The sequence below is a fragment of the Castanea sativa genome, chromosome 12 (assembly GCF_040712315.1).
Source record: "Castanea sativa cultivar Marrone di Chiusa Pesio chromosome 12, ASM4071231v1".
In the NCBI taxonomy this organism is placed as follows: Eukaryota; Viridiplantae; Streptophyta; class Magnoliopsida; order Fagales; family Fagaceae; genus Castanea; species Castanea sativa.
The window spans coordinates 16,212,297-16,225,389 of record NC_134024.1 but is presented as its reverse complement, the minus strand read 5'-3'; the positions used below and the strand labels follow the sequence as shown (position 1 = coordinate 16,225,389).

The 13,093-nt window shown below is 34.6% G+C and overlaps 2 protein-coding genes across 7 annotated transcripts; both read left to right on the top strand.

Moving 5' to 3' along the window:
• Positions 1 to 2,887: 2,887 nt before the first annotated feature.
• Positions 2,888 to 4,558, top strand: LOC142619137 (transcription factor bHLH30-like). Its single transcript, XM_075792211.1, has 3 exons — positions 2,888 to 3,028; positions 3,177 to 3,413; positions 3,542 to 4,558. The coding sequence occupies exons 2-3, from the start codon at positions 3,177 to 3,179 to the stop codon at positions 4,061 to 4,063; spliced, it is 759 nt and encodes a 252-aa protein (XP_075648326.1). The 5' UTR covers positions 2,888 to 3,028; the 3' UTR covers positions 4,064 to 4,558.
• Positions 4,559 to 5,229: 671 nt separating this feature from the next.
• On the top strand, positions 5,230 to 10,005 carry LOC142619136 (beta carbonic anhydrase 5, chloroplastic-like). 6 transcript variants are annotated; one of them, XM_075792206.1, is made up of 10 exons: positions 5,230 to 5,392; positions 5,543 to 5,789; positions 5,935 to 5,987; positions 7,301 to 7,462; positions 7,557 to 7,605; positions 7,788 to 7,901; positions 8,007 to 8,060; positions 8,483 to 8,565; positions 8,674 to 8,779; positions 9,692 to 10,005. In XM_075792206.1, the coding sequence occupies exons 2-10, from the start codon at positions 5,667 to 5,669 to the stop codon at positions 9,887 to 9,889; spliced, it is 942 nt and encodes a 313-aa protein (XP_075648321.1). In that variant the 5' UTR covers positions 5,230 to 5,392; positions 5,543 to 5,666; the 3' UTR covers positions 9,890 to 10,005. The 6 variants fall into 6 exon arrangements, with proteins under 6 accessions (XP_075648321.1, XP_075648320.1, XP_075648324.1 ...); XM_075792205.1 differs by having other exon boundaries at positions 5,243 to 5,392; positions 5,647 to 5,789; positions 8,677 to 8,779; XM_075792209.1 differs by having other exon boundaries at positions 5,243 to 5,392; positions 5,647 to 5,789; positions 8,674 to 8,771.
• The last annotated feature ends 3,088 nt before the right edge of the window (positions 10,006 to 13,093 follow it).

Sequence of the window (13,093 nt, the reverse complement as noted above, 5' to 3'; positions counted from 1 at the left end):
TAACCAAATCAAAACAAGCAATTTCGTTTTCAAACGTAACTCTAACTACACTAATGAAACTAAATAAAAACCTTTCATGGTCAAATCCTATATATATTGAACAAAAAAAACAAACTAATTGATATTTTAGTCTATAATTACTAGATATGTATTTAGTATTATTTGATGTGATACTTTATATATATTAATTAAAACAATTCACCAAATAAAAAAGTATTATATGAATTTAATAAGACAGGTGAAAAAGTTAATTTTTGAATTTGATGACTTACTTTTATTGGTTCGAAATACCAATAAAAACAAGCAACATAATACAAAAAATATTATATAAATGGGTGGAGGAACAAGAATATATAGGATGAAGTAGACGTGGAAGAGTGTTCTTCCACATTACTCCACCTTGATAGGAGGACATAGTCGAAATATCTTAATATAATTTGGGATAAGTATGAAACTGTACTTTAAGATTCAATTAGGTTTAAGACGAAATTCTTCTATTAAAAAAAGGTTCAAGACAAATTTTCTAACGTTCAGGTTTCATAAAGTAGGTTTTGGGGTGACCCTTACCTAACTGCTAACTTCCCCAATGCTTTATTTTTTTTATCTTACCGCTAGAATCATAAGAACCACGAAATGTCTTGTAATTTTAATGTTATAGCCTATGATGAGTTTTTAGTATTATTAGGAGTAAATTTTATTAGTTGTGGTGGTATTTTTTTTTTCTTTTGCTGAAAGTTGGGGTGGTATTATGGTTTAAAAAAATGGCTTGGATTGGCTGGTTGATCAATTGAGAACCGAATGCCAATTCAATCTGATTAACCCCCCCCCCCCCCCAAAAAAAATCAATAAAAAACCTATCAAAATCAAGTGCTTTTTCGATTCTTTGACAGTATTGATTTTTAAAACCAAGGATGGTATTTAATTGATATACTTCTCTTGTCTTTAGTTATAAAAAAAATAAGTAAAATTATTTAATATATCTTAGGGTTCAATATAACTGATTTTCTATTATTTCATCTACATGTTTAAATGCGATTAACCAATATTTTAGAACTTAACATTGAATTTATGATTTTAAGGGTATGTTTGGTAAGATAATTTAAATATAGTTTTTTTATTTTGCAAACCATAAAATGATGAGTCCCACACTTGAATATATTGTTTAGCTGATGTTTTCTAAATTCAATTTTTAGAAAATTGTATCTTATTTTTCTTGTTTAGACCAGGATTTTGAAAACAGTTGAGAGGATGTTTTCAAGATACAAAAAACGTTTTTAATGGCATAGTTGTAAATAAAATGAAAACAATGGACCCTACAGATTTATCCACACTCTTCTATCTTTAAATTAAGAAGTTTATCTTTATCATAAAAAAAAAAAAATCTCATGCTCCAAATTTGAAACTTATCATTATTAAAAAATAAATAAATACATAAGCTCTATCTCCTTATCATTATTTAAAAAAAATTACAAATTTTACACGTTATATTTTGTAAAATTTAAAAAATATTTATAAAAGTAGAAATATTCTCCCAGACATCATTTTTTTGTTTTTAGTATTTTAAAAATTATTTTTAAAAGTAAGAGCTAAATACATATAATATAAAAATTATTATTTGTAAACTAATTTCAAATTCAATTTTTGTAAATATTATTTTCATATTATTTTAAAAACAAAAATAAAAATCATCCTACCGTGAATTATCCTAAACCTGTCTTGTGACAATTCACACTCAATGATACCTTTGAAACATAGAAGGATCTAATCCATGCCAAAATCAACATAAGTGGATGTGCATCAACAGTCTAAAAAGTCTGAGCAAATAGTTTTTACCTCCCCCCTTTTTTTTTTCTTTTTCTTTTTAATCTAATCCATGCCAAAATCAACATAAGTGGATGTGCATCAACAGTCTAAAAAGTCTGAGCACATAGTTTTTACCTCCCCCTTTTTTTTTTCTTTTTCTTTTTAATCTAATCCATGCCAAAATCAACAAAAGTGGATGTGCATCAACAGTCTATAAAGTCTGAGCACATAGTTTTTACTTCCGGTTAAAAAAGAAAAAGAAAATACAAAATACAAAATTAGAAAGGAAAATGAGCTTAAATTAAATGACTGAAATGACCTATCCAAACAATCAGAATCTTCTTATTTATATCAAAACCCAGTTGTGTACGTACACTTTGTCATGGACTAGTTAATGACTTAATGTTTTCACTTCTCGCCTAAACTTCTTCGGTTTTTAAATAACATTATATATATTTTTTACACTTTTTATTCATACATATTTCAAAAAATTATAAACATCACTAAAATTCTTCTACCAAATGAACCCTTACTTTTCTTCTAAAGATCATTCTCATTTGTCATTCCAAATGAAAAATGCAAGAGAAAAGCACAATTATCGGATTTGTAAAATGTTAGAATTGCAATTTTTTTTTATAATAGTGCTATATTGCCATCCTAAATATAGGATGGTAGTGCAGTACAATTGTAAAAATTATAATATATTTTAATTGATAAAATGGAAGAGAGATAGGAAAAAGAGAGAATAAGAGTTGTATTAAAATATATTGTATTATTTTAGTAAATTATATATATATATATATGTGCGCGTATTATTTTAATGAGTAGAATAGAAAAATAAAAATTATGATGTTAGGTATATTGTAAAATAATATAGTATAATTGATAAAGTAATGATAAAATAAGGAAGGATACCATTTTTTATTGCAAATCCTCTTACTCCCTTCCATGTTAAGGTTTTAACTTTAACCCTCCCAATTTCTGCCTCGGTTAACGTTTCACTTTTAAAACAGTCAGAAAGGTTTAAAAAAAAAAAAAAAAAACACTGTGACACTGTCTCTCTTTTTATACTCATACGGTCTATATTACCAGTTACCACTTCACACTTAAACCTCAACTTGCTTTTTCAGTTTCCTCCACTACGAGTCTCTATATTTCTCTTCCCTCCTAGTTCTTCTCACCTGATATTCCTAGTATAATACGACGTCGGATCATTCGTAAAGAGGTAATCTTTAGTTAGTGTTTCACATTCAATAATACAAGAACTCCTTCTTTATTATTCTTTTTTTTTTTATGAACTCCTTCTTTATTATTCTTTACTGTTATATATATATAAATTAACGTTGTGTTCTTGTCTTGGTGAACAAATAAAGATGCTTCCTTTTCAAAGCTACTATGGTTTTGATCAACAAGAGAAGACGAGTCATGAACCACCAAACTTGGTGGTCAACTTGATGGACGGTGGAGATTCAACGATGAGCTCGGCGTCAAAGCTAGAGAGAAAATCAGAAGAGGCATGTCGGAGTCACAAGGAAGCTGAGAGGAGACGCAGGCAGAGGATTAACGCTCATCTCTCCACTCTTCGTACTCTCTTACCTAACACCACCAAGGTTTCTTCTTCTTCTTCTTCTTCTTTTCTTTTTTTTTTCCTCAAACTAAATTTTTTCACGTTATTTTGATCGAAACGCCGGGGTATTATAGTAATTGGGAATTTTTTTTTTCTATTTACTTTTGACAGACCGACAAGGCTTCGTTGCTAGCAGAGGTTGTCCATCACGTGAAGGAGCTGAGGAAGCGAGCTGATGACATGGCGAAACGGGACGGGGACACGTGGATTTTTCCGAGCGAGTCGGACGAGGCGAGTCTGAGTTATTGTGACGGTGACGGTCACGGTGGCGATAATAATAATAATAATAATAATAAAAATAAAGATAATAATAGTAAGGAGATGAAAGCGACTTTGTGTTGTGCGGACCGACCCGGTTTGAATGTTGATTTGGCCAGAGCGATTCGGGCGGGTCGGGCCAGGGCGGTCAGGGCGGAGATGATGACTGTTGGTGGGCGGACCAAGAGTGTGGTGGTGGTGAAATGGGCTGAGAGTGTTGGTGGAGAGGAGGAGATTGGGGCCTTGAAAAGGGCTTTGAAGGCTGTGGTGGAGAATCGGGTCTCGGATTCTGGGTTGGGCCGGGTTGTGTCTGGGAGTAAAAGGGCTCGGGTTTATGGTTCGGGTAATGAGAAGGGTGATAATGAGTTTTTTTGATTTGACTCATTTCTTGGATTTGTTTTTGGCTTTTTATAGAATGTAAAGGTGAAAAAAAGAAGAGGACAAAGAGCATTTACATGTTGAGTATATTCTTCTACCACATTGTTTCTCGTTCGATCATTCCTACAAATGTATTGTAAACGTCAAGAACAAAATAAATGTCTTATTATTAGTCAGTCCCAAGAAAAAAAGAAAAAAAGCCAAAAAAAAAAAAAAGAAGAAGAAGAAGAAAAGAAATAGAGTCGTATGGGTAGAAGGAATAGTATGAGATGGATTGATTGGGTTTTAAAACAATGTTGGAGGAGTCTGGCTCGCATTTAGCAGATACGACACTACATTACATGTATGCCTAAAAGTGATTATGTATCACTTTTGTGTTGGATCTAATATACTATAGTTTGTTTAGAGTATGCAATAAAGACGTGAAATATGTATTATTTTTATTTTATAGAGACAGAGGTCTAAATCTAATTACCCCTTATTTTGGTGTTTCGTCTCTCGATGTATTTTAGAGCATTAGACGGAAGCTATGCTTGTGTTACACGCATAGCCCAAGAAAAGGTCCAGTCAGTCATTTTTTGAGTTTTGTCTAATATACTAAAAGATTGTATAGAAAATATGTTTATTTTACGTGTCTGTTTGATTAGAACTTATAAAAATAACTTTTTAGTTTTTATATACCATTTTTTAAAATTTTAATTTTTTTACTTTTTTAAATTACAAGTATACTTCGACATATTGTATAAATTTTTAGCAAAAAAACTAAACAGATTGTTCAACAGACAAAGTTCCAACCGATCCTGGCTTTATTGCACTAAACGTTTGTTGCCTTGTATGATTATGACTGTTCACTTTGGGATGAATTTGTGAAAGTGACTTTGCTTTGGCGACTAGGGCTCACAAATGGCCAAGCTATAAAACACCGTTGAATGAGACTGACATGTGATGTGCTTGTGGCCTTGTCCAAAAAAACCTCTCAGTAATATTTGTGAGGGCCCCCCGAGTATGCCTTGCATGTTTGATCACTTTGATGGTCCATCCTTGGTGTAAAAGGATATAAACTAATAATGCAAAAGGATAATTTTCACCAAAAAAAAAAAGGATGGATAACTATTGGTGTCTTTTGAATTGGATAAGTATGTCTTGGCCACACCTCTCAAATTATCAATTATTGTTGTAAACGATAGCTACACTACTAAAATATGAAATATGAATATCATTTTTATCACAATATAATTTATTTGGTCCAACTATATATTGTGGTTTTAGAAGATAATAGTTACCAAATGTAGAGGCAGGAAGGAACAGAGATGGTCTGGCAAATTCGTGAGTAATGTGTTTGTAATGTTTTCTATCTTGTTTTCTCAAAAAGAAAAAAAAAAAAAGTTCATATTTTGGAAACCGTTGGAATTTGTATTTTCCATTAGCTATGCTTGTTAAGTTGTTATGCCATGTTAGGCTTTTGTTTCATTTCAGCTAAAGCACGTGATATACTGTCCTAAAAATCCTTGTCTGAACGACAAAAAACATTAATCTCAATTCAAGCCTACGAATAATTACTGAAAGTAAAAAAAATCCAGGCTCTAGAGCTCGTACAGTCATGTCAAGAATGGCAGTTCTCAGCTCCTCTTCGATCTATGGGGACTCCTTTCATTGCTCACCCTTCTCTGGTTTAACCAATTCCTTTGTGGGGTTTTCAAGAAATTGGGCTAATCCAAACGCAGTGAGTTCTTACACTTAATTCTTAGTCATAATCTGATTTGTGTTGTGGAAAGTTTTTTTTTGTTGCATTTGAAAGTAAAAGCTTTCCAACTTGTTCCCTATTGAGTAATAATCTTACGTTTCTTCTTGTAATGTTTGATTCCCAGACACAATGGAGCAAGAATATGGAGTCCCATTTGAGATTACTGCCTTCAGTCAAGTAAGGTGTTTTTTTTTCCCCCTTAGTAGACTAGTTGATTATTGATTTATTAAGTACCAAAGTATTAAATTTTGTCCTGGTGGGTTTTGCTTGCATCACTGTAATGATAAAATTAAGATGCATCATCCATGTTTAACAGAAAGATGGCAAACTAGGAAATGAAAACTAAGGATTTGTTTTTTTTGGAGAATCAAAAACTATGGATCATGAATGGCTAAAACAAGTAGTTTCAGGCTGAAATGAAGGCCCTTGGGAGATGGCATTCCTTTCCTTTTGAGCAATTAAGAAACATAATTTAGCATTGGGCAAGACTTAGGAATAATTCTTTAGGTGCTGTACCTTTAGTTCTCCAATTGAATTCAACCACTATCAACCATTGCAGCAAAACTAGTGTTATCTTTTCCAAGGATGATAAAATTCAACCTTGTGGTTCATTGGTCAATGCAGCCTCCTGGTTGAATTGAATTGGAAAACCTAAGGTAGAGTACCTAAATTTTACCGTGTCTTTGGTACAAGCTTAAGGGCAAAGATATCTGTCAGGTTTTTGTGACATACAAATTACTGTTATGGATAATCTAGTTTGGTTAAGTTTTGAAAATGAGAAAAATAGGCTCCTCACTGTTTGACAATATATCCATGTTATTGTCAAGAATGGCAATGTAAGTTTCTAAAATAATGAATTTCATCTTTTGAACAAATTATGGAAGTCATTCCTGTTCATGAATGTTAATCTCTGCAGTTAGCAGTGATGAAATGCATCAATTTTGGTTCAGAGGTCATGCATTGTGCATTACGCACTTGCTCTAACTGTTGCTACTATTCTGAATGGTTGCTCCCTGTAGTGCTGTGTTGTGTTTCTAATTACTCACAACCAAACGGTCACATAATTTTTGTGTGCATACATGTCTGTATTTCTTGATTATAAAATTTATACTTTATAAAATGATCTTTCTTCTCTTTCCTCGTGATGTTTATGCATTTAGATAACCTGGCTAATTTTTTCAGCTGATGACATTGCATAATCAGAGAGTAATTCATGACAATTCTAGATTTCTATTTCATGTATTGCAATACTAGGTTTAAATTTATTTTTTGATAAACATACTAGTTTTAAATTTAATTGCTGAAAGGATTCTGCACATTTATCATTGCAGACATATCAATGCAACTGTTACTTTTGCTGCTGACCCAGAAGATAAGGATGTCCATTTTTCTTAGATATTTTGTTTTGAGAAAATTCACCTTAAGGGTCTGAAGTAAACTTTGTACAGATATTCTAACTGCCCTTCAATATTTGGCATCTGTATCTGTAGGAGAAACCAAATTTCGAGACTGAAGGCTTCAAGTTGTTCCCTTGGACTTGCACAAGAACTTACCAGCTATAAAGTGGAAAATATGGGCAAAACTGATGGGGACCAGGACTTGTTTGCTGAAATGAAACAAAGATTTCTTAGTTTCAAGAAGCATAAATATCTGTGAGTAGTACTAGTAGTTAGTATGATAATCTTAGGGCTTTCATAGCTTTAAGAAAATTACTCCTATTAACAGTTAACTCATGCATTTGAACAGAGAGGATTTGGAGCATTTTCAAGCACTTGCTGAAGCTCAATACCCTAAGGTAATGAACAAACTCAATACTGTTAATTGATCTTGATACACTACAAACTTTGTCTGTTCATTTATTTTTTGATATAGATACTCTACATGACTATATAGTCTTTCATACCTGCTTTCCACGCTGCTCCATATTATTATGAATATGATGGGATAGATATGTTGAACTGACAAATGCAAGAGCAGTTTATGGTAATTGCTTGTGCAGACTCTAGAGTATGTCCTTCTAACATCCTTGGGTTTCAACCTGGAGAAGCATTTATGATTCGGAATGTTGCGAATCTTGTTCCCCCACTTGAGGTATTCTAGAAATTAACTTTATGTTATGTATTAATACTAATAAAAGTAGAAAACATTCCAATTGATTTTATCCGTAGCCACTGTAACATGTTTTATTTTTTATAGCATGGACCATCAGAAACTAATGCTGCTCTGGAATTCGCAGTAAATACTCTTGAGGTAAGTAAAGACCGTAAACTCCCAGAAAAAATAAAGTGTAGTCTTATAACATTTTAAAAATTACAAGAATTTGAAGCAATCTCCAGAAGATGAAATGTTTAAACAATAGTTTGAGTGAAGTGCAGATAAATTTCTAGAATGAGTTTAAGTTGAGGGAAAAGCAATGCAATTTTTCATGAAAAAGAAAAAGGAAAAAGGCCTTTGAAATCATAACAATTATTGTGGTGGTTGTATAATTGTAGTCAATGTTGTTAATGAAAGTTTTTGGCAAGATGCTCAGTATAAAAAGTCTCTTTATAATTGGGTAAATACACAAGATAAAAGTTCATGTAAAAAATTTCGATATTTAGAGTTGAATCACATTCTGTTTATGCCTCCCTATACATGTTTATTGTTGAAAAATACAAATTGACTGTCTCCAGGTTGAAAATATATTAGTCATTGGTCACAGTACCTGTGGTGGAATACAAGCCCTTATGAGCATGCAAGATGATGTAGACTCAAGGTTTGGTTATACATTTTCAATTCTTTGGCTTCTGATCGTGTTCAATATTAAATCTTAGTGGCAGTTTTTTTTACCTAATTTCTTATTGTAGTTCATTTTTCTCTTCAGAAGCTTTCTAGAAAAGTGGGTCATAAATGGGAAATCAGCCAAGTTAAGAGCAAAAGCTGAAGCGGCCCACTCTAGCTTTGACCAGCAATGCAGACACTGTGAGAAGGTTCCTTTCCATTTGAAAACACAAACTTCCTAGACTATCACATGAAAATTGCTACCTGGCACACTTATTTGAACTATACAATTTGTCAGCAATTTAGAATGTACTTTTACTTGTTTCTCCTAAAAAGAAACTACTTTTACTTTAGACTTTTGATTATATAGATTCAACTTGGCAGAACATCCCTGCTGAGATATATACAATTGTAAAGCCAGTTTAGATAAAGCATATGAGTAGGGGTGGCAATTCGTGTTCGCGTGTCGGGTTCGTGTCGTGTCAAGTCATGAGTATTCGACTACATAGGTCAACACTAACCCGACATGTTTATTAAACGGGTCAAGATTTCTCAACCCTAACACAACTCATTTATTAAACGGGTCAGTCGTGTCGACCTGTTTATCAGCTTTTATCAAAATGAAAAATAATAATTAATGAAAAAACAAACAAATAAATATTTTTAATATAAAATTTAGAACTAACGAGTAACTGCATCACAAATAATCATTCAAAGTTAAAGCATATCCCAATATCACAAATAATCAATCACAATATGTCAAAGAAAATAAATCACAACAACTAATAAGTTTATATACCTAGAGTTTGAAGGGTATATTGGTAAAATATCATTTAATTAAACGGGTCAGACGGGTCAAACAGGTTCTATGTGTTCAACCCTAACCCAACCCATTTATTAAACGGGTTAGTCGTGTCAACCCGAATATGACACGAACCCGTTAAGCCTCAACCCATAACCTGCTAATTTCGTGTCGTGTCGTGTCGGGTTCGCGGGTCGTGTCAAATTTTGCCACCCCTACATATGAGCAAATTGGTGTTAGAGAATTATAGAGATGGTAGAGATTTTGAGTCTTCAAAAGTTTTGATCATAAAAGTAATTATTGTTTAATGTGTTAACAGGAATCAATCAACCGTTCGTTACTGAACTTGCTTACCTACCCGTGGATACGAGAGAGAGTCAGGAAAGAGTTGCTCTCTATTCATGGAGGGTATTATGATTTCCTGAATTGTTCATTTGAGAAGTGGACTCTTGATTTGAAGGGAAGCAGCATTGAAGGGGGCAGATACTCTTTCAAAGATCAAGCATTTTGGTATTGATTTGTCTGCCACCAGCTGAGCTTGACACTTACAAACTCTAATTTTTTTTTCCCCTTAAATTTCTTAGTGTTCTTTCATACAACTGAAATCATGTAATTTATCTCTGTCTGTAAAAAGAAAGTACAACTTGCTTGTAATTCCTGCATATGCACAGGCATATTTAACAGTAACATTCAATATGTACTCAAGTCATTGTTTGAACAAACAAATTGCACAAATAATTTACAAATATTATACTAACTAAATAACTATAGTAAGTTTAAATTAAGATTTCAAATTTGGTTTTTAAAAAAAAGCAGTAATAATGATGAATCCTTAGAGTTTCATTTAATACTGTTGTCAATCATAGAGTTTCACAGTATCCATTAGAATGATAATGAGTCCTTTTATTTTGACAATACAAGCAGCTTATTGAAAATGAGGATATTTTTTTACAGCTCATTGAGAGAGTAATGAAAATATAGGTCTAAGATGAGTGAATTATCCATTTGTCTTGAGTTTTTATGAGGTATGGTTAGTTACAAACTCTCTAACCCATTCAAAGCATACATATATGGAGTGATTAAGTAAATCAAGTTAAATTAACTTTTATACATTGTATATAGCATATAAGTACAAAATATCAAACGTGTAAAAAATTACTTGGTAGGTGTAGAAAGAACAATTGAAGTTTTTTTTTTTTTTTTTTGAGAAAGAAGAACAATTGAAGTTGATAATATTAATTATTTTGAATTTTATTGGTTGTGAACTGTTGCTGCCTACTCAAAACATCTTGGGCAAAGATTGAAAAAAAACTTTTAGTGTGTTTCATCTTGTGGCATTACCAATAAAGACTTTGTGGCATTTTCAATAAAGACTTTCATAATTCAATTTTTCTCTCTCCTATTGTAACTGCGGGGGTAAAATGGTCAAAACACAGATTTGGGCCTTGGGCCTGATTTGGTGATGAGAGTCTGTCTGAGCAGAGACTTTGGGGCCCACAAGCCAACTCGTGCCAAAAAGATTGTTGAGGTTGTCCAAGGAGAGGCATCTCCTTGGACAAGTCAAATAAAGATCGTATGACACGTCATGATGTTTAGGGAGAGAATTCCGGAAGGTTTGGTGGGTAAAGATGTGTTTCACATAGTTATAGAGAGGAAGAACATATGAGAAATATTTAGGGAAAAGGCTGCTACCACCGCATTAAAGATCTTGCACCTACCTCCCTGGCCGCATCAATGGGGAAATGACCTCTGAACAGTAATGTTCAGCCTTCCAGCTATTGTTTGAAGATATCAAGAAGGTGATGGATGTGACAAGTATCTAATAGGGTAATTTGTGATACACGTGGAGGATAAAGGGAAGAAGAATGATATAAAGGAGAAAGAAAGGGGATCGGAAAGGAGCACGGGGGGGGGGGGGGGGCAGAAGAACAAGAAAGAAAAGAGAAAAAGAGAGTACTGTATACTTCACCTTCAATTTTAGTCTATTATTCAAAGAAAGAATAGCAGTATAAGACTTCCTCGGCTTACGTCCGAGGAGGATTTCTCACTATTTTTATCCATTGATTGTGTGTGTAGTGTCAATCTAGCCCTCCATCTGTAGTTCAATATCCATAATACCTAGGTTTCAAGCCCACACTCTACAAATTTGATTGTTTAAGGCCTTTTGGGCCTGAGCCCATCACGCTTTACGGTCCAGGTACAAATTTTGCACTTACAATTGGTGCCATCTGTGGGAATCTTGTGTTGAAGCAGTTGGAACACTATGGCAAGCTCAAATCCACATCATGCAAAGTCTCTCGGGTCCCAGTATGAGGATCATTTCCACCATCTCGAATGTGAGAGGGATTGAGAAGGTAGTGTACATACGGTGCGTACTGGTGGGAGTTATTCGTATGGTGGAAGCAGAGTCCCCCATAAGGATGATGCTAAGGCCATGCAGAAGGAGATTGATCACCTTAGGAAGAAGTTACGCTGCGCGAGGCGGAGGAGGACACCCTCTCTTTTTTATTCTTCTTCTTCTAAGGGCTCCCAAGGCAGTAGTTACAAGTCAAGGTCCAGAACTCCTAGTGAAACCTTCTCGTATGAGAAAGACGACCTTCATGATCGGAGGGACAAGAAGTCTTCCTCCTAGGGCTTGGGTTGCACCAAATTTCCAAGTCACTCTTCACACGCAGGATCGAAAAGGGAAAACTTCCACGACGGTTCACTCAACCTGTTTTCACCATCTATAACGGCAGACTGACCCGGTGAAGCATGTGAGTCATTTCAATCAGAGGATGGCAGTCCACTCTAAGAATGAAACCTTAATGTGTAAGGTCTTCCCCTCTAGCTTGGGACCTGTCGCCATGAGGTGGTATAATGGCCTGAAGGCGAGTTCTATTGATTCTTTCATGGAGCTCACTAAGGCATTTTGTTCTCGTTTCATTACCTACAGTAGAGTTCCTCGGCCTTTGGAGTTATTGTTGTCCATGGCCATGAGGGATGGAGAGACCTTGAAAACGTATTCTAATAGATACTGGGAAATGTTCAACGAAATTGATGGTGACTTCGATGAGGTGGCGATTAACACTTTCAAGGTGGGCCTTCCAACCAATCACGACTTGAGGAAATCCTTGACCAAGAAGCCTGTACGGAGTATACGTCGGCTCATAGATTGTATTGACGAGTACAAAAGAGTTGAAGAGGATCAGCAGCAGGGTAAGGGAAATGCGAAGGTTATCCTTCACGAGAGGAGGGATTTCAGGTCGGATAGATATAATAACAACAGGCCGAGGAGAGATTTTGCTTGGCAATCGAGTTCGGCCACTCCTTAAGCAGTCAACACCGTATTCCAAGAGCCGGTGCATCAGTTGCTGGAGAAGATCCGGAAGGAACCGTACTTCAAATGGCCTACCAAGATGGCTGGAGATCCTACAAAGAGGAATCAGAATCTCATATGTCAATATCATCAGGACATAGGTCATACCACTGAGAATTGTCGGACATTATGGAACCATTTAGAGTAGCTGGTTAGTGAGGGGAAGTTGAAGCAATTTCTGTACCATCCCAATGGACAAGGAAGCCATTCGGGTTCGAACAACCAAAGGAACAACTCATCTAGGCCCCCCTTGGGAACAATTAATGTCATCTTCACTGCTCTTGGAAGGACTGGCTCGTGTCCTACCAGAGTGATGTCTGTGTCACATGTTCTCGCCGAGGAGTCTAGCTCAAGGCCGAAAAG

What these genes read in the sequence shown, in the direction of transcription:
- LOC142619136 (XM_075792204.1), top strand. An exon ending in CAAGATGATGTAGACTCAAG is followed by an intron (nt 8,566 to 8,673) that starts GTTTGGTTATAC and finishes TTTTCTCTTCAG; the next exon opens with AAGCTTTCTAGAAAAGTGGG. An exon ending in AATGCAGACACTGTGAGAAG is followed by an intron (nt 8,780 to 9,691) that starts GTTCCTTTCCAT and finishes ATGTGTTAACAG; the next exon opens with GAATCAATCAACCGTTCGTT.
- LOC142619137 (XM_075792211.1), top strand. Translation starts at nt 3,177, where the DNA reads ATGCTTCCTTTTCAAAGCTACTATGGTTTTGATCAACAAGAGAAGACG. An exon ending in TCTTACCTAACACCACCAAG is followed by an intron (nt 3,414 to 3,541) that starts GTTTCTTCTTCT and finishes TACTTTTGACAG; the next exon opens with ACCGACAAGGCTTCGTTGCT.